The 19,416-nt window shown below is 45.7% G+C and overlaps 1 protein-coding gene across 3 annotated transcripts in view; it reads right to left on the bottom strand.

Annotated features, from left to right (window-relative positions):
* Positions 1–19,416, bottom strand: part of col22a1 (collagen, type XXII, alpha 1) — a 344,398-nt gene that overhangs the window by 221,694 nt on the left and 103,288 nt on the right. For all 3 annotated transcript variants that reach the window (XR_010960277.1, XM_067978562.1, XM_067978572.1), the window contains exons 4-6: positions 14,218–14,292; positions 13,334–13,433; positions 1,541–1,664 (exon numbers count right to left, since the gene is read on the bottom strand). Coding sequence is in view for 2 of the 3 variants with exons in the window: in XM_067978562.1 (XP_067834663.1) it covers positions 1,541–1,664; positions 13,334–13,433; positions 14,218–14,292 (299 nt within the window). In the remaining variant the exon portion in view is untranslated. The remainder of the gene's footprint in view (positions 1–1,540; positions 1,665–13,333; positions 13,434–14,217; positions 14,293–19,416) is intronic.

The following is a 19,416-nucleotide window of genomic DNA, read 5'->3' as shown; positions in this document are numbered from 1 at the left end:
TTTAACTCAGTACCCTGTTCACGCTTTTTCCCCATATCCCTTGATCCCTTTAGCATTAAGAAATATATCTATCTCCTTCTTGAATACATTAAATGACTTGGCCTCCACTGCTTTCACCAACAATCTGTCACAATATCAACATCTTTTTTTTATTCGTTCATGGGATGTGGGTGTCGCTGGCGAGGCCGGCATTTATTGCCCATCCCTAATTGCCCATGAGAAGGTGGTGGTGAGCCGCTTTCTTGAACCGCTGCAGTCCATCTTACATATGATCCAGCAGCCCTGCTAGATGTGAGTCCGTTACTGTACTTCTAGATCCTTGATGCATGATCATTTTAGTCCATTTTCTAGTCACCAGCTGATAGAGTGACAAACACAACAACCTTCTGGTTGAATCTGGAAACAGCTGATGGTCACAGAACTGACCAGAGTTGAAGGATCAAATCTACAATTCTTATTTTTATTTCTCGTTTTACTCTGCCCTTTTCTATGTTCCTCTCCTGAAGACTTCCACAGGGCACAATTTCACAGGCATTGACAGTGCCCTTCAACACCACCACCCCTGCCCCCGCCACCCCCCCATTGCCATTCCTTATCTTTTAGCTTTGACACGAATGTTGGCTAACTATTCAATCATGGAAAATCTATTGTTTTTGTTGCTTGGTATGCAATGTTGGGGATGGGGGAATGAATCGTCTGATATTGGAGAAAAGATTGAAGAGTGAACAGGAAAAACTATTTCCTCTAGTTAGGGAATCATTAGTAACACTGAAAAGGATAGATGAACAGAGAGACCTAGGGTTTAAATACATAATTCCATGAAAGTGTGAATGCAGGTAGATAAAGCCATAAAAAAGACCAATGGCATTTTGGGATTTATCAATAGGGGCATAGAGTACAAAAGAATTAATGACAAATCTGTAGAAAACATTGGTTAGGTCACAGAGCACTGGAGAAGCTACAGAAAGAATAGCTTTTTCCTAGAGAATCGCTGGCTGAAATCCATTAAAAAAATTCCCAGGTGCTTCCCTGTCTTAAATTTAATTTAAAAATATAGGTTTGAAGGTGGCAGGACATGTTGAGAAGGCTGTTAAAAAAGCATATGGGATCCTGGGCTTTACAAATAGAGGCATAGAGTTCAAAAGCAAGGAAGTTATGCTAAACCTTTAAAAGACACTGGGATAGGCCACAGCTGGAGTATTGTGTCCAGTTCTGGGCACCACACTTCAGGAAGGATGTCAAGGCCTCAGAGGGTGTAGAGGAGATTTACTAGAATGGTACCGGGGATGAGGAACTTCAGTTACATGGAGAGACGAGAAAAGTCGGGATTGTACTCCTTACAGCAGTGACGGTTAAGGGGAGATTTAATAGAGCTGTTCAAAATTATGAGGGTTTTGATAGAGTAAATAAGGAGAAACTATTTCCACTGGCAGGAGGGACGGCAATCAGACAACACAGATTTAAGATAATTGGTAAAAGTATCAGAGGGGAGATAAGGAGAATTTTTTTAAATAACAAACATGTTATACAGGCAATATACCTGTGGAATCCCGTATTTGTCGATAATTTGCCAGATGTACCAATCTTCTCTTCTTGAAGTTTTTCGGAATTTGAATGTCGCAACAAAAGCATATTCATCAGGCAGGCCTTGAGGAAACACAGCTCTGAAACCCAAAAAAAATGGAGTGCCTTTGAACATTCAGCAGGTTTAAGCAGCAGAGCGATACAGATCAAGAATATTTCAAGTTCTATCCCCAGTTATGCTGAGTTAATTGATTCAGGCAGAGTGGTAGTAAGGGCCTCTGAAATAGCCAACAGAAACCACATATTTTTAGACTTCACACAAGTAGACTACACAGCCAAAACACACTGGAAGTAAATGTTTATTTTAAATAGTTGCATATCAGATGACTCAGAGCTGAATAGTAACACAGGAGCACAGCCTGAAGAACCGAGGTAGCCTTAGTGCCCCTAGGTTAGGGCAGGAAAACTGCCCAGTGTTTCCTGTTCCTGATTGCTGTCCATTGCCCCCTGCTGAAATTGAGCAGGACATTGGGAGGAGACAGGATTGGGGTAAGCTGTGATGGTTCCTGTGATCAAGCATCTTACCAACACACACTGTCAAGGCTCAACCATCAATAATGGTCATCTGGGCAAGGTATGGAGGGAAACTGGCCCACATGGAACTGTACCCCAACAAGGAGAGAAAGGGAAGGAGAAAAATTAACAAAGGAGAAAAAAACAATTTTCAGATAATGATGGTGAGTGGCTGGTGGTTCACTCTCACTCTTTGTAACCTTTTTTTCACCTAACTTCTCCCTTCTCCTTAAAGCACTGCTGGTGCTGCGATAAAGTTCCATCAGCTCTGGTCCAAGTGGTCATTATTGATGTACAAGTATTGGTAGGTCGAGATCTCACTGATTGATCCAGGGATCTTCATGGCTTCTATAGCCCAGTTCCTTATGTTATCTCCTATACCCTACAATGTGCTACTGCTCCATGACACAATCCTAGATATGAATCATCCTCTGTGTAACAATTTAAAGTTACCATTTATTGACAATAGACTTTGACTGTGGCTGTTTCACACATTGGTTGATGAATAAGGAACAAATATTTCCCAAACAGGCAGTGAAACCTTTGCCTCTTGATATGCTTCTGCCATGTTTTTCCCAGTTGCAGGAAGTTAAATGACTTCCTGCTTTCCTTTCATCCATACAAAAAAGAATTTGCCTTCCTGGTTCAGTTTCACGACGTGTGGTGAATTTACTCACTGAGCCATCAGGGCCTCTTTTTCTATCCTCTTGAATCCTCTTTTTCTGCCTTTACCAATATGGCGGGCAGAGCACTTCCGGCGTGTAACGAAGGTGTGCGCTCCGGCCGCCATATTGAATGCTTAGACGCCCGCTTTGCGCTTGAAAAATGGGCACAGCAGCATAGAATTTCTTGGGACAAGTGACTTCAGGGAGGTTGATTCTGTAAACAATGGTATGGTAGTGTAGTGGTTATGTTACTAGATTAGTAATCCTAAGAGTTCTGGACTAATAATCCAGAGACTATGGGCTCGATATTACCAGGGCGGCGGGTTCGCGGCGGGGGAGGGGCGATTGGGCGCGTGGGTAACGCGCCCGGTGTAAGCAATCTGCCCCGCGCGCAATCGCAGGCTGATTGGATCCACTTACCTCTTGTTCCAGGTTCCCCACTGCTGAGCTGCGCGTCGGGCGCACTGCGCATGCACAGTAAGGTCTGTCAGCTGGAGGAGCTCTATTTAAAGGGGCAGTCCTCCACTGACTGATGCTGCAAGAAATAGGAAAAAGTGCAGCATGGAGCAGCCCAGGGGGACGGCTGCTCCCAGTTTAATGATGCCTCAGTCCAGCTCTTATTGGATGGGGTGAGGAGGAGGGTGAGGACAGAGATCTTCCCCCCAGCGGGCGGGAGGAAGCGGCCTGCCTGTGCCATCAAGAAGGCCTGGCTCGAGGTGGCAGAGGAGGTCACCTGCACCACCAACATATCACCCACCTGCATACAGTGCAGGAGGCGCTGCAATGACCTAAGTAGGTCAGCCAAAGTGAGTACACTTACTCATTCCCCTACACTCTGTCTGCCACATCACCGTCCCCACCCCACATCTCCTTCTGCACTGCCAACACTACTCTGTCACATCACCCCTCACACCCACTCAAACATCATCCTCATCTTACCTGCACTTACTCACCTCGCCAGTACTCATCCCGCCACTACCACTCAACCCAATCCTCATACAGTCTGATGGCTCCACCTCATACTCACCCTCTCATGCATCTCTTTCACGGTCAGCCTCACTCAACCTGCCACCACCTGTGCTGCAGCCACAGGGCATGCATCACATATGTGCAGTAGGAAGCGTAAGGCAAACATGTCGTGAGCATGAAGGGGATGCACAAGGGTGTTTGAGGGTTTGTCATGGTTTTTACTTATATTGAATTTCTGATCAACTCACATTACATATTATATTGGCACCACTACTGCCACGTCTTTGCAAATCTTGTCTGGTTTGTGCAATAATGCCCTTTCCTGAGGATCACAATGAAGACCCACACCTGATGCCACCCATTGTGTCACTGCAGAGTGGGTGTAGGTGTATTTGCAGGGCTCTTTTGTGCAGGCGGCTGAGAGACGTTGGCGATGTCCCTGGTGGCACCCTGGAAGGATGCGGAGGAGAAGTTGTTGAGGGCAGTGGTGACGTTGACAGCGACAGGTAAGAAGATGGTGCTCGGGCCAGCCGGGAGCAGCTTGGCATGAAGGAGGCTACGGTAGCATAGTGGTTATGTTACTGGGCTAGTAATCCAGAGGCCTGGACTAAAATCCAGAGTCATGAGTTCAAATCCCGCCACGGCAGCTGGCGAATTTAAATTCAATTAATTAATTAAATTCAATTAATTAAATTAAAAAATCTGGAATTAAAATACTAGTATCAGTAATGATGGCCATGAAACTACCGGATTGTCGTAAAAACCCATCTGGTTCACTAATGTCCTTTAGGGAAGGAAGCCTGCCGCCCTTACCCGGTCTGGCCTATATGTGACTCCAGACCCACAGCGATGTGGTTGATTCTTAATTGCCCTCTGAAATGGCCTAGCAAGCCACTCAGTTGTAAAATCTCGCTACGAAAAGTCATAATAAGAATAAAACCGGAAGGACCACCCGGCATCAGACCACCAGGACACGACAACGGCAAAAAAACACCAAGCTCAGTCGACCCTGCAAGGTCCTCCTTACGAACATCTGGGGACTTGTGCCAAAATTGGGAGAGCTGTCCCACAGACTAGTCAAGCAACAGCCTGACATAGCCATACTCACAGAATCATATCTTTCAGCCAACGTCCCAGACTCTTCCATCACCATCCCTGGGTATGTCCTGTCCCACCGGCAGGACAGACCCACCAGAGGTGGCGGTACAGTGATATACAGTCAGGAGGGAGTGGCCCTTGGAGTCCTCAACATTGACTCTGGACCCCATGAAATCTCATGGCATCAGGTCAAACATGGGCAAGGAAACCTCCTGCTGATAACCACCTACCGTCCTCCCTCAGCTGATGAATCAGTCCTCCTCCATGTTGAACACCACTTGGAGGAAGCACTGAGGGTAGCAAGGGCACAGAATGTACTCTGGATGGGGGACTTCAATGTCCATCACCAAGAGTGTCTCGGTAGCACCACTACTGACCGAGCTGGCCGAGTCCTGAAGGACATAGCTGCTAGACTGGGCCTGCGGCAGGTGGTGAGCGAACCAACACGAGGGAAAAACTTACTTGACTTCGTCCTCACCAATCTACCTGTCGCAAATGCATCTGTCCATGACAGTATTGGGAGGAGTGACCACCGCACAGTCCTCGTGGAGATGAAATCCCGTCTTCGCACTGAGTTTACCATCCAACGTGTTGTGTGGCACGACTACCGTGCTAAATGGGATAGATTCAGAACAGATCTAGCAGCCCAAAACTGGGCATCCATGAGGCGCTGTGGGCCATCAGCAGCAGCAGAATTGTATTCGAGCACAATCTGTCACCTCATGGCCCGGCATATTCCTCACTCTACCATTACCAACAAGCCAGGGGATCAACCCTGGTTCAATGAGGAGTGTGGAAGAGCATGCCAGGAGCAGCACCAGGCGTACCTAAAAATGAGGCGCCAACCTGGTGAAGCTACAACTCAGGACTACATGCATGCTAAACAGCGGAAGCAACATGCTATAGACAGAGCTAAGCGATTCCACAACCAACGGATCAGATCAAAGCTCTGCAGTCCTGCCACATCCAGTCGTGAATGGTGGTGGACAATTAAACAACTAACGGGAGGAGGAGGCTCTGCAAACATCCCCATTCTCAATGATGGCGGAGTCCAGCACGTGAGTGCAAAAGACAAGGCTGAAGCGTTTGCAACCATCTTCAGCCAGAAGTGCCGAGTGGATAATCCATCTCAGCCTCCTCCCGATATCCCCACCATCACGGAAGCCAGTCTTCGGCCAATTCGATTCACTCCACGTGATATCAAGAAACGGCTGAGTGCACTGGATACAGCAAAGGCTATGGGCCCTGAAAACATCCCAGCTGTAGTGCTGAAGACTTGTGCTCCAGAACTAGCTGCGCCTCTAGCCAAGCTGTTCCAGTACAGCTACGACACTGGCATCCACCCGACAATGTGGAAAATTGCCCAGGTATGTCCTGTCCACAAAAAGCAGGACAAATCCAATCCGGCCAATTACCGCCCCATCAGTCTACTCTCAATCATCAGCAAAGTGATGGAAGGTGTCGTCGACAGTGCTATCAAGCGGCACTTACTCACCAATAACCTGCTCACCGATGCTCAGTTTGGGTTCCGCCAGGACCACTCGGCTCCAGACCTCATTACAGCCTTGGTCCAAACATGGACAAAAGAGCTGAATTCCAGAGGTGAGGTGAGAGTGACTGCTCTTGACATCAAGGCAGCATTTGACCGAGTGTGGCACCAAGGAGCCCTAGTAAAATTGAAGTCAATGGGAATCAGGGGGAAAACTCTCCAGTGGCTGGAGTCATACCAAGCACAAAGGAAGATGGTAGTGGTTGTTGGAGGCCAATCATCTCAGCCCCAAGGCATTGCTGCAGGAGTTCCTCAGGGCAGTGTCCTGGGCCCAACCATCTTCAGCTGCTTCATCAATGACCTTCCCTCCATCACAAGGTCAGAAATGGGGATGTTCGCTGATGACTGCACAGTGTTCAGTTCCATTCGCAACCCCTCAGATAATGAAGCAGTCCGAGCCTGCATGCAGCAAGACCTGGACAACATCCAGGCTTGGGCTGATAAGTGGCAAGTAACATTCGCGCCAGATAAGTGCCAGGCAATGACCATCTCCAACAAGAGAGAGTTTAACCACCTCCCCTTGACATTCAACGGCATTACCATCACCGAATCCCCCACCATCAACATCCTGGGGGTCACCATTGACCAGAAACTTAACTGGACCAGCCATATAAATACTGTGGCTACAAGAGCAGGTCAGAGGCTGGGTATTCTGCGGCGAGTGACTCACCTCCTGACTCCCCAAAGCCTTTCCACCATCTACAAGGCACAAGTCAGGAGTGTGATGGAATACTCTCCACTTGCCTGGATGAGTGCAGCTCCAACAACACTCAAGAAGCTCGACACCATCCAAGATAAAGCAGCCCGCTTGATTGGCACCCCATCCACCACCCTAAACATTCACTCCCTTCACCACCGGCGCACTGTGGCTGCAGTGTGCACCATCCACAGGATGCACTGCAGCAACTCGCCAAGGCTTCTTCGACAGCACCTCCCAAACCCGCGACCTCTACCACCTAGAAGGACAAGGGCAGCAGGCGCATGGGAACAACACCACCTGCACGTTCCCCTCCAAGTCACACACCATCCCGACTTGGAAATATATCGCCGTTCCTTCATTGTCGCTGGGTCAAAATCCTGGAACTCCCTTCCTAACAGCACAGTGGGAGAACCGTCACCACACGGACTGCAGCGGTTCAAGAAGGCGGCTCACCACCACCTTCTCGAGGGCAATTAGGGATGGGCAATAAATGCCGGCCTTGCCAGCGACGCCCACATCCCGTGAACGAATAAAAAAAAAGATGTCCACGACTACATGTCGAGTGACTCTGAGCCTCCGTGTGCACTGCTGCTCAGAGAGGTCCAGGAAGCTGAGCCTCGGTCTGTGGAGCCTGTGGCGAGGGTAGTGCCCTCTGTGACGCATCTCTCTCTGTGGTTGCCCTCCCTCCTGCTGTTCAGGTGGATGTGTCACAGCACTGTGTTGTCGAGCTCCACGTGTCAGAGGTGGACGGCTTGGCTGGCGAGGCTGGTGATGCTGTTCACCCTCCGAGGAGATCATGACTGCAGCTACGGCGACCCCCATCCGGAAGATGTACATCTGAGTGGGTCCGCAAGGTAGGTAAATGTGTCTGGACACCGAGGTAAGTGTGCAAGTTGGTGAATTTTGTTGTTAGGAGGAGGGTGGTGGAGGCTAAACTTTGTCCAAAGTGACAGAGTGGCCTCCTGCAATGAGTGAGGGTCTCCCCACTCCCCACAACTGTCAAATGGACCTTTGCAGCTGCCACGGGCTGATGGCTGCAACACGTCCATTTGAACTGGGAGTGTTTCCCCCAGTACGGGGAACAGTCCCAGTTGTTTTGTAAAATCCCAACCCTCCTAAAATATCTCGTTAATCAGATCTGTAAATGACCTGAAATACCACGATAAATACTTTAAGTGGCACCCCGTGGTATTAATTGCCGGCGGGAGTCCCACATGCGGGGGTTGCGCGCGCATGTCAGCACGTCTGTGGGAAACCCGGAAGTGGGTGGGTTGGAGCCGGGCTCCCGACCCGCCCTGGGAATCCCCGATTTTCGGAGCCCCCCCGCCAGGAACGCACCCGACCACGGGTGCTAAAATCATGCCGTATAAGTTCAAATCCCACAATAGCAGTTTGAAAATTTGAATTTAGATATTATAAAAAGCTGGTATCAGTAATGTACTTTAGGGAAGGAAACCGCAGTCCTTACTTGGTCTGGCCTTTATGTGACTTCAGTCCCACACCAACATGGTTGACTTTTAACTGCTGTCAGCTATGACTTAACAAGTCACTCAGATATATCAAAATCGGGGCAACTAGGGATGGGCAATAAATGTCGGCCTTGCCAGCAACCCACATCTCAAGAATGAATATTAAAAAAATCACAATGAGGCCTTTGCTCAGTTCATCTTTTGATTTGAGTGAGGTGAGAGGCTATAGAAAACATCCATGAATTTGGAACAGATGTTTGTCCCAGAATGTTTATCATTCTCACTGCCATGAAGGTATTGTGAGTTAGGATGGGGACATGCATAAATCTGTCAGCCAAAGATAACTGGCGAAACCCTGACAGGGCTGGCAGCTGGGTGAGTGGAACACTTCACTGTGCCTCAGACATGTTCTTACCATCGCTTACATTTTCACACATATGAACCCTCAATTAAGCCCATGAGCGTCTGATAGTCTAATGTGCAGCAGAGTGCGTGGACAGTTATAATTACCTGTAATTCAATGAACTGCTATTTTGATCTGTGAGGTAGTGGCCTTGCCAGATGGAGATGAATGATTCAGTTTTATTTCAGGATGACACTGTCTGACCCATGGGCCACAGGGAGCCACCACAGCCAATAACAACCTTGGTGCGAGGAGAGGTGAGACTCTATAAAGTGACAGCCAGCTGTTCAAGAGGCTAACTTAAGACAGAAATGACATGGGCAAAGAGCTATAGCTGTCAGGCTGACAAGGGCAACAGTCAGAAATGACACAAGGCCTACTTACGAGGCTGTGTGTTTTCAACACCTGTTCTCGGAATGAGGTGAGGAATATCTGCATTCATTTGCCTCAGAATTCAAGCCCTTTCAGTTTAAAACTCTTGTCTATAGAAGAGTTTTCCCATGCTAAGATATTTTTCCTTCAGTTTAGCTCTACCATTCTGCTTTCCACTTGTGGCACCCCCTCCTTGGACATAAAATGCAACTAATATGTGACTTATTACAGCCATCAGAATTGGTTATAAAGATGGAGGTCAACCTCAATGCCTCTTTCGGAAAATGTTTTGGTGTGAGGGACTTGAATTAACATCGGCAGAGATTACGGTTGTTAACTCTGATATCCTTTAGCTATGGATGGATGATTTATATCCATTGTGGAGTTGGGTTTGCTAATTGAGAAGCACTCACTGTTTAAACAAAAAATGTTCAAACACCCAACAGAAACCCAGAAGCAACAAATGATGCCAACATTATTAACTTTTTGATGGCGACTTTAAAATAATATGCAGAGGAGGTTGTTTACAAAGAGGTGATGCTAAATGAAGAAGGAAAGCATAGAGAAAGTAATTTTTTTCCCCAAAATATTCCTCTTTCTTTAGAAAAAAAGTTGATCTCTTACCAGATATTTCTTTGAAGTTTCTTTTCCGAATGCTAAATTTTAGTCGAGCCATTCGAGGAGGGCCTCCCTCCCTACTAGACTACCCTTGACAACATTAATTGCAGGGAACCACCCTATTGTATCCTGGGATGGTTTCACAGCCAAGGGTGTGTGACTTGAGACCGGTTTGAGGGCTGGCTCAGAAACCTTCTGTTCTGAGCGACCCTGCAGCAGGAATTTCCTTGGCTTGGGCCAGTTTGAAGCCACCCCCCCTCCCCAACTCACTATTTATAAAGGAGCAGCTCGAGCACACTCCCTGTAACTGATGTCACTGAAGTGGCCTAACAGGGAAAGAAAACCCACTGGTAGGTCTCCAGGTCAGCGCTAAAATTACGTTAATAAAAGTCAAAGAAATATCTGACGAGTATCATTTTTTTTGTGTACAATTTGCACAATCATGGGGGGTAATTTTAATCTAACCTGCCTGATGAGAAACTGACGGGATTGGTTGACTTCAATGGAGAGTAAAATCGGATGGGGTGTAAAAACAGCGTTGCACCCGATCTCGTCAGTTTCCCGATGGGTGGATTAGGTTAAAATCGTGTCCATGGACTCTAATGAAGTTGAATAGGTAGATAAAGCTCTGTGATATTTCTCCTTGACCATCAAAGGCAGTGAAGCAAAAGACACCCATCTAACATTACAATCAATGTTATCCACCCTTGACCGCTTGCATTCCACAGATGACATTCTCAGTAGGTTTGGAGCCTCATAATGTTTGAAAGGAAATTTTCATCTCTACCTATTTTGATCATCTCATTCCTAACGAAATATTCATCCAGCTCATTTTAAAATGAGTTAATCAATATAATATTATCTGTTTAGTTAGGAATCTATTTAATATTTCTACTGCGCTGTGCGAAGAGAAGCTTCCAATCTCAAATTTTGCTTGAGGCTTGTTAATTCTGTATGCATGTCTTCTATTTCTGTCAGCACAGATAACATGGGTCAAATGAAGAAGAGGTGGTAGTCAGTTCATTTGACATTTGACCTGGCACTGAGAAACAAAAAAAATGGAAGTTTACTTGTAGAAAAATAAATGTGTCAAACGCGAACGTTTTCAATGGTTTTTCAAAACAAAATGAGTGTGGGATTTTAAATTGTTTCCTTTACATCCACTACGTGTTGACCTCAAAGGGTCAACCTTAATGTGGTTCATTTGTGCTAAAAGACGTAACAAAGCCTTCAAGTCCTTCATTGCTAAACTAGCAAATTAGAAGTACAATCCTCACTGCGCTTCATGTCATCAGACACTGTAGACTGATAGTATCTGCAGTGACAGGTGAAACACAGCTAGTAAATGTTCACACACTGCCTCATTAAACATGTAGGCAACGAACCTGCACACGCAGTGCATTAAACACATCTGCTTTGGTTCCCCCATCCTTAGTAAATTATAATGAACTTTCTTTTGGGAAGTTTGTGTTCATCATGCTGAGAGATAATAGTGCTAAGGAATGGAACGCTTTTCATTTTGGACACCAAGTACTCCAGGTAAAGCATAGAGATGTACAGCCTTGGGAAAAAATAAATTGCAGTCCATTTGGCTGGTCCCAAGTTTAAAGGAAAGCACACTGCAGCCTGTGGGCCATATGCAAAACCTGAGCCCTGACAATCCAGCCCTTGAAGTCCAGGCAACTCATACTTCTTGTGTTAATATTTCTTATTTGTTGGTTTGTTTTGTTTGAATTGGAGGCTTGGAAAGGGCCATTCTTAACATTGCGGCCTCGAAATCAAGACACTGAGATCTGTAATATCAGCGAATTGATATATATATGTCAGTTAATGAGAATTAACATGGATTTGAACTTTGTATGTGGCCAATGAGACTCCATGGTATGAACCTACAGAGCCCATGAAGACGGAAAACCTGGATACCTTTGCTGTCGTAGATGCTCTATCTCTTATACCCCTCATTTGCTTCTTTCACCAAAATAATTTTCATCTCACTCTTGAATCTGATTGCACTATCACCCTCTGCTGTCTTCCTAGATAATCCGATCCACATATTCATCACCCTCCATGTGAAATAGTTAAATCTAAGAAGCAAATAAAGCTCCATTTACTCTGCCAACAATATGCCTCAGAATCTAAATTGGATGCCACCACATCAGTATGGCATGTTTCCATTTCCCAAACTACCCAGCCTGTGGCCTCTCCATGTTAAATTGTCTATTTCGTGCCAATTGTTGCCAAACTGGGGACAGTTTCATATTGGGGGATTCCTCGAGCTGGGTTCAGAGGTGCCCAAACTAATATAGGTCTCCTACAGCCAACAGACAGAGCAGACTTTCACCCAGTGAGTCTGGATGAATTTGAATACAGGTTACAGAGGTGAAAGGCCAGTGACCAGCTCACAATGTGACCCAGACTCCTCTAACTTTTCCTTTTTGAATATACTATCACCTACCAAGAGGGTGGGCAGGCAACTTGTTGTTGGGTATCCATGTTTGCCACTCTGAGACCAGATGCTGGAAAGTATGTCAGATTTGTCTTCTGATTTCCTCTTCCTCCCTGAGAGGAGGTGGCTGGCCTCCATTCAGTTCATAACACATGGCTTGCATCAGATACCAAAGGAGTGGCATATTATGGTTGCACACTGATACCTCAGCACTTTGTGGTGTTGGAATGCAGAGCAGTGCAGTGCAATGGTGTCCAACAGAGCACAATAGTGTTCAGTGATGTCTGTTTATAGCACGGCAGTTTCCAGTAGAATGTATCCACTAGAGTCCAATGGAATGGAGTGGAAGGCAGTTGTTTGTATGCAATGTAGTACAACATAGGAACAAGGGTAAGCCATTTAGCCCCTCGCGCCTGTTCCGCTATTCAATGAGATCATGGCTGATCTGTGACCTAATTCCATATACCTGCCTTAGCCCCATATCCCTTAATACCTTTGGTTAACAAAAATCTATCAATTTCAGATTTAAAATTAACAATTGATCTAGCATCAACTGTCATTTGCGGAATAGAGTTCCGAACTTCTCCCACCCTTTGCGTGTAGAAGCGTTTCCTAACTTCACTCCTGGAAGTCCTGACTCTAATTTTTAGGCTATGTCCCCTAGTCCTAGACTCCCTAACCAGTGGAAATAGTTTCTCTCCATCCACCCCATCAGTTCCCCTTAATATCTTGAAAACTTTGATGAATCATCCCTTAATCTTCTGAATTCCAGGGAATACAACCCTGGTTTGTGTAGAGTGGTGAGCAGTGGGGTATAATGATGTTCAGTAAGGTGGAGAACAACAAAGTGATAGAAAAAGCTATCGATAATGAAGTGGAGTGGTGTGCACTGGAGTGGAGCAAAGTGGAACAGAGTCGACTGGAGCGCACAGAATGCAGTGACTTACTTTGTCATCTGAACAATGGGCATTCTTCCAAGGCGAACAAATCCTCCATCTTTCATTTCGATAATGCTTCTCACACGAAATAGCTCCATCAGGTCAAAACCTGTTTGAATGCACATGAAATGTAATCTGATGATATGAAGATTTAAAAAAATATATACATGTGTTTTATGATCTTTTTCATCATTTAAAGCAGGGGTGTCAAACATACGGCCTGCAGAACAGTTCCAGCCTGCCCGTGGTGTGCACTGTTCCTAATAGCCCCGGAGAACTGGGCCTTTTAAGTTTGGCGCCGCAGCAGCACACCTCCCACTCCCAACCTCTACCCCACCACCCACCCCGCTGCTTCATGACGTCACCTTCACCAATGGCACAGAGATGTGGCCCCTGCAAATATTGTACAGAAACCCTAATGTGTCAGGATGTGGGAGGGACTAATGTTTTCTGTTTAAAGTACTGATTTCATTAATGTCTTTAAGAGGCCTGGGGTTTTTTTCACCTCTTTCAATCGACCCGGAAGTCAATGTGCCAATGGAAAGGTGGGCCTTAGTTGGACATAAAACAGGTACCTCCATGTGTGTGCAGAGGTACTGAAGCTTAACTGTGCTCTAGTACTGCTGTATACTCATGTGGATCCTTAAGCTTTGGCTTTGCCAACCTGTGTCTAAACTCTCTGGACTTAGGTAAATGATATGTTTATCCTACAGCATGAGGACATTCTACCTGTCTAGATTTCTAGATTTGAAGACTCACAAGGAAGACGGTTTGAAGACTCACAAGGATGATGATTGGCTTTTGTGCATGTCACAAAAAAATAGACTAACTGCCATGCACCCCGACATACATATGATGCTACTATCACATGTCCTGCAATGAGACTCACTTACCTGGGATGTTAGCTGAAGCCTTACTTGGTAGTTTGTACTGACTGCCCTCCAATCTCAGATTGGGACATAGCACATCTGTTGAAACATAACATACAAATATTACTTAAAGCATCAGATCTCCTGAGGCATTGTTCAATACAAATTGGATGATTTGCTTTTTCATAACGACAGCAGTGTTATACCTTGTAATGTACAATGTATTATCCTGCCGCTAAGATGGAGCTGTGTTTAAGCTGGCCCGTGCCTTTAAGACCACAAAGTCTAATTCCTGTAAGCCTCATGTCAAGCAATGTATGTGGGGAAAGTTTGCAGATTGAGACTTGTAAATTTCCAGTTCCAGGTCAGAATAAACCGACACAAAATGACTGCCTTTTCCCCTTTTCCTTACTTTTGATGCTTTGATGTGTAACAGATGCTCTCAAAATTTTATATAAATATGGATAAGGTGGAGCGAAATAGAAATGAAAATGTAAATTGGGGGAATTTCCCACGGTATTTGTTCTAAGAAACAGGTAGAGAACACAATAGGACAGAATTTCCTCTTTAGTACTTCAGTGTAAAGCATTACTTGGACAGACCACAAAGAGCAAAAACAGGCAGGGAGGACTGCACGCCCATAACAGAGCCTATTCGATTTTCCATCCATTTAAATGAATGGATGGAAAATTGGGCAGGCTCCACATTGGGTATGTAATCCTCCAGGCTCAATTTTCCACTATTGCTTTACTAGGTGATGCTTTATGTCCAAGAGTGCCCCAGTGTTTTGGAATGAGTTTTTAAGGGGATTCAGGCTGTCTGGGCCTACGGGATGACACATCTTGGAAAAGGGGAAAGCCCTATTGTCTCCTCTGTTTCTATTTTAATGTCTCTCTAATTGAGGTTGAATGTCTTATTTATCTGCATGTGTAACTCTTATGGTCTATCCCAGTAGGTGGTATGGGCTGCATCTTTGTCCGTGGTTACCTTTGAGAAGATTACATTCTGATAACGTGAGTCGATCAGATATTGATGCCACTGTTCTGGTTCAACATCTGATTGGTTATTGCTGTAGAGGTAGGGTTGCTAACTCTGGCAGGATGTATTCCTGGAGGTTGCATCACATGACCTCCTCCCTCCAACTCCCGCCCCCATGCTCCCCCATTGGTTGCCCAACATGTCCGTTCTCACGGTGCAATGCCTTCCCATGTCAATTGGAAAGTGAACAGACTCTTCATTACCCGAATGGATGGTTCTTGACTGTGAGTCAAACAGGCTTTTCTTACCCATCATCAAAATTTTTATAACTAACAAACAAAAGAGTTGAAAGAAATGTTTTTTAATGCCCTTATGATTTTTCTCCTGGGTTGCTCCCAGTAATTCCTGGAGACTCCAGGGCAACCCTGTAGGGTTGGCAACCTATACAAAGGTCATTGCTATAGAAGATATCTCTAACCTCATAAAATGTCGACTGAGAGACAAAGGATCATTAACATTGCAATATAACAGCTCAATGCAAGTCTAAACAGAGATCAAGGTTAACATGAGACAGAGGGGGACAATAATGTGACCAGAGGAGGCTGTATTATTGGGCACAGAGCCCAGAGGCCTACTCTGCGCTGGATGTGCCTTACATGCTAATTGCTGCCAACCCCCAGAAGAAGAACGTTGTGCAAAAGGCTCATTACTGCTGCAAAAAATATTTAAATTAGGGGTTCACCCCATAACGTGACTGAAGTACCTGAACAGTGCTCCAGCTGCACAGCACCCATTTGGAATAGCAATGCTGTAGAGAAGCCCTAATGTATCAAAGAAAAATTCCCTGTGCCTACCTTGCCACCCATCATGCGCTGGAAGGACATCAAATTATTGTAATGAGCTGACCTCAAATAATAGGATGAGTTCAGTTAACTTGAGGCAGACATAGCCTACATCACACAGCCAGTGGTCCTGATGATGTCCCACTGAGCTCCCATAATCAAAGAGAGAAGCCCAGCATAGATCACCCCATTAAAGGGCTCAAAGACTAGATCTCTCAATGTTTCTATATACCATGTTGTATTGTATGCAGAGAGAGTTACCTGGAAAACTGCATTAGGGTTATTGCGAAAACAAAACCTTAATTCCTATTACTTCACCCATATCTGGGGAAAAGAGTTACACTAAACATGATAAATAATATATGTGTGTATTTATTTGGGTGTGTGTGGTTACACGCGTGATGGTTTGTGTAACAGAGTGCATGTGGGAGGAATGTAATATGAGGCTGGACACATAAGGGTGAGTGTGACGAAGAAAGTATGCATGCATTGGGGAGTGTGCATGTGAGATAGTGTGCATGTGAGAGGAGTGCTATGTGAGATTATGGGCGCAAGAGGGGGTGTGCATATGAGAGCGTGCCTGTCAGAGTGTGTGTCCAGGAGGGCGTGCATGAGGAACTGGTCATTCGAGATAGTGCGTGTCTGAGAGTGCGCAGAGTGTGCAGATATTACCTATTCGATCTTTGTATTCAGTACAAGGTAAAATTCAAATATCTAAATTCATCCAGAACATTTCCAATCATTGGGCAGAATTTTCACTTCAAGCCAGGAAGGGAGTGGGGGTGGGGGGAGATTTTTGGGTGCGAAGCCCGATAGGTAAGTGGGTGGGTTGCAATCGTGCTAATAAATTTTACTTCTGGGTTTCGCGCCCGGCAGCCAGCCTGATTCACAGGCTGGCTGGTTGTCGGGCAGGAGGGCCTGCTGCAGTAGACTACAGCCGGGGATCGGAGGGAGGCAGGGAGGGAGGGAGGGATCATGGGCCGGGGAGGAGATCGGGAGACTGGAAGAAGATCGGGGGACCGGGACTTGGAGATTGAAGGTCGCTGGAGGTCGGGTGAAGAGTCGGAGGTAGGTGGGGGCCCACCAGGATTCAGGAAAGCGAGCAACAAGCATCACTGTCTGGATTTTACTCTCAGAAAGTTTATAAGATATTAAGGGGAACAGATAGGGTGGATAGAGAGAAACTATTTCCACTGGTTGGGGATTCTAGGAGTTGGGGGCACAGTCTAAAAATTAGAGCCAGGAGTGAGATTAGAAAACATTTCTACACACAAAGGGTGGTAGAAGTTTGGAACTCTCTTCTGCAAACAGCAATTGATACTAGCTCAATTGCTAAATTTAAATCTGAGATAGATAGCGTTTTGGCAACCAAAGGTATTAAGGGATATGGGCCAAAGGCAGGTATATGGAGTTAGATCACAGATCAGTCATGATCTTATCAAATGGCGGAGAAGGCATGAGGGGCTGAATGGCCTGCTCCTGTTCCTATGTTCCTAAATGGTAGCTGAGGAGCAGGTGTCCCAGTTCCACTTTTAATATGAAGCCTCACAAGGAGAATAGGCTCCCTTTTTGCTACCGCACGACCACAGCCACATCTTTTCCTGGATCTACAATGCCGCCAGTTCCTGGAACCCAGGCTTTCTTTTTACATTATGGAGTGCAACAGATGGATGGAAACGCAAGCATTTGCGTTTTGTGCTGTACGCCTATAGCGTAAGAGATGAACGGTGTCTTCTCTTGCCCGCAGTACTTCCCTTGTAGGATGACATCACTGTGCCAAGCATTTGTGTGCAGTTATGCTAATTGTAGTTGATTTCAAATAATAATAACCCTTCAAATTTTTGTGAAGAGCTACACAGAACAGATGGAGAGCTCAAAGTAGCACCAGTAATGACATCCCACAATGATGCCCCCGGTCCAGGTTTGAAATGTGGGGAAGGGGTGGTTCCAGGGGTGAAACAATGGCGCTGCAGTGCACTTTTGACACACATTGACCGAAGAATTGGAAACACACCTGCTGACTGTCCTTTTGAAATTCTTGGGAAGTGTGGTGAATTATAAAAAGAAAGCAGCTGTCTTTTTTAAATAGTAGACTGACTCACTGTACCCTATCAAGTATTGGGTTTAAATCACACTTCTGTAAATAATCTGTTAAATATAAGTCCACCATTTAGTGGCTAATGTATCACCAACTTGGCTGTCAGCTGGCATTTTGTGATTGTAACTGACCAATTTATCAGTGCTCTGAGATCCTTTAACAGCTGCCACACCCAATGTAGGGGAAAGTACGAAATCCAGCAGACTGTGTAAGATCTGTGCAAAGGAAAACACAGAATTCTATTACATAAGAAATAGGAGCAGGAGTGGGCCATATGGCCCCTCGAGCCTGCTCCACTATTCAATCAGATCATGGCTGATCTTCAACCTTAACTCCACTTTCCTGTCTGATACCCATATCCCTTGATTCCCCTAGAGTCTAAAAATCTATCTATCTCAGCCTTGAATATACTCAGTGACTCAGCATCCACAGCCCTCTGGGATAGAGAATTCCAAAGATTCACAGCCCTCTGAGTGAAGAAATTCCTCATCATCTCAGTCTTAAATGGCCAACCCCTTATCCTGCGACTATGTCCTATTTCCTTTTATTGCTCAATGAAAATGATTCCAAATGAATTAAACCAACATCAAACTATTTGCCTTTGTCTCCCCAATTTTCCATTCCCATTAGTGAGTCCTCAAGGCACCCTTGATAAAAGAATCAAGACAATAGAGCTAATAATGGTGATGAAGTGCATTAGGCGGCCAGCCAGTCCCTGGAAGAATCAGATGTGGAGGCCTGAAGGCTGCAATGCAGCTCAGTGCCCATGCATATGCAGGACGAATGCAAAGGGCAGCGGGAGCCAGTGCACAAGTATCATAGAACTGATTTCATGATCGAGCGCTGCCAACAGGGAGTGGAAGGTTGGGAAATGGCGGGCCCGCAGCCTGTGGTTTTCTGTCCATTAATATCAATGAATGGAAAATCATGGGTTGCAGGCCTGCAATTCCCTGAGCTGTGCTGTCTGCAGGCGCTGCTCACTGCTGGGAATGTCCGATTGCCAAATCATCCCTTAAAATTCCTAGGCTCGTGTTTTTATGTTAGGCATTAAACCAGAACGGTCCTATAATTTCAACCCAAAAGTCATTGAACTTCGCTGTGACTTTGTTAACAGGAGCAGTATCACAACTATGGGTTTTACCACAACAACTTTTTAAAAAATGTATTCATTCATGGGATGTGGGCGTTGCTGGCAAGGCCATCATTTAATGCCCTTCAGAAGGTGGTGGTGAGCTGCCTTCCTGCAGGATTGTACAACTGAATGGCTTGCCAGGCTATTTTGGAGGGCAGTTAAGAATTAACCAC

The sequence above is a fragment of the Heptranchias perlo genome, chromosome 3, assembly GCF_035084215.1.
Source record: "Heptranchias perlo isolate sHepPer1 chromosome 3, sHepPer1.hap1, whole genome shotgun sequence".
NCBI lineage: Eukaryota > Metazoa > Chordata > Chondrichthyes > Hexanchiformes > Hexanchidae > Heptranchias > Heptranchias perlo.
This window is presented reverse-complemented; position numbering and strand designations above follow the sequence as displayed.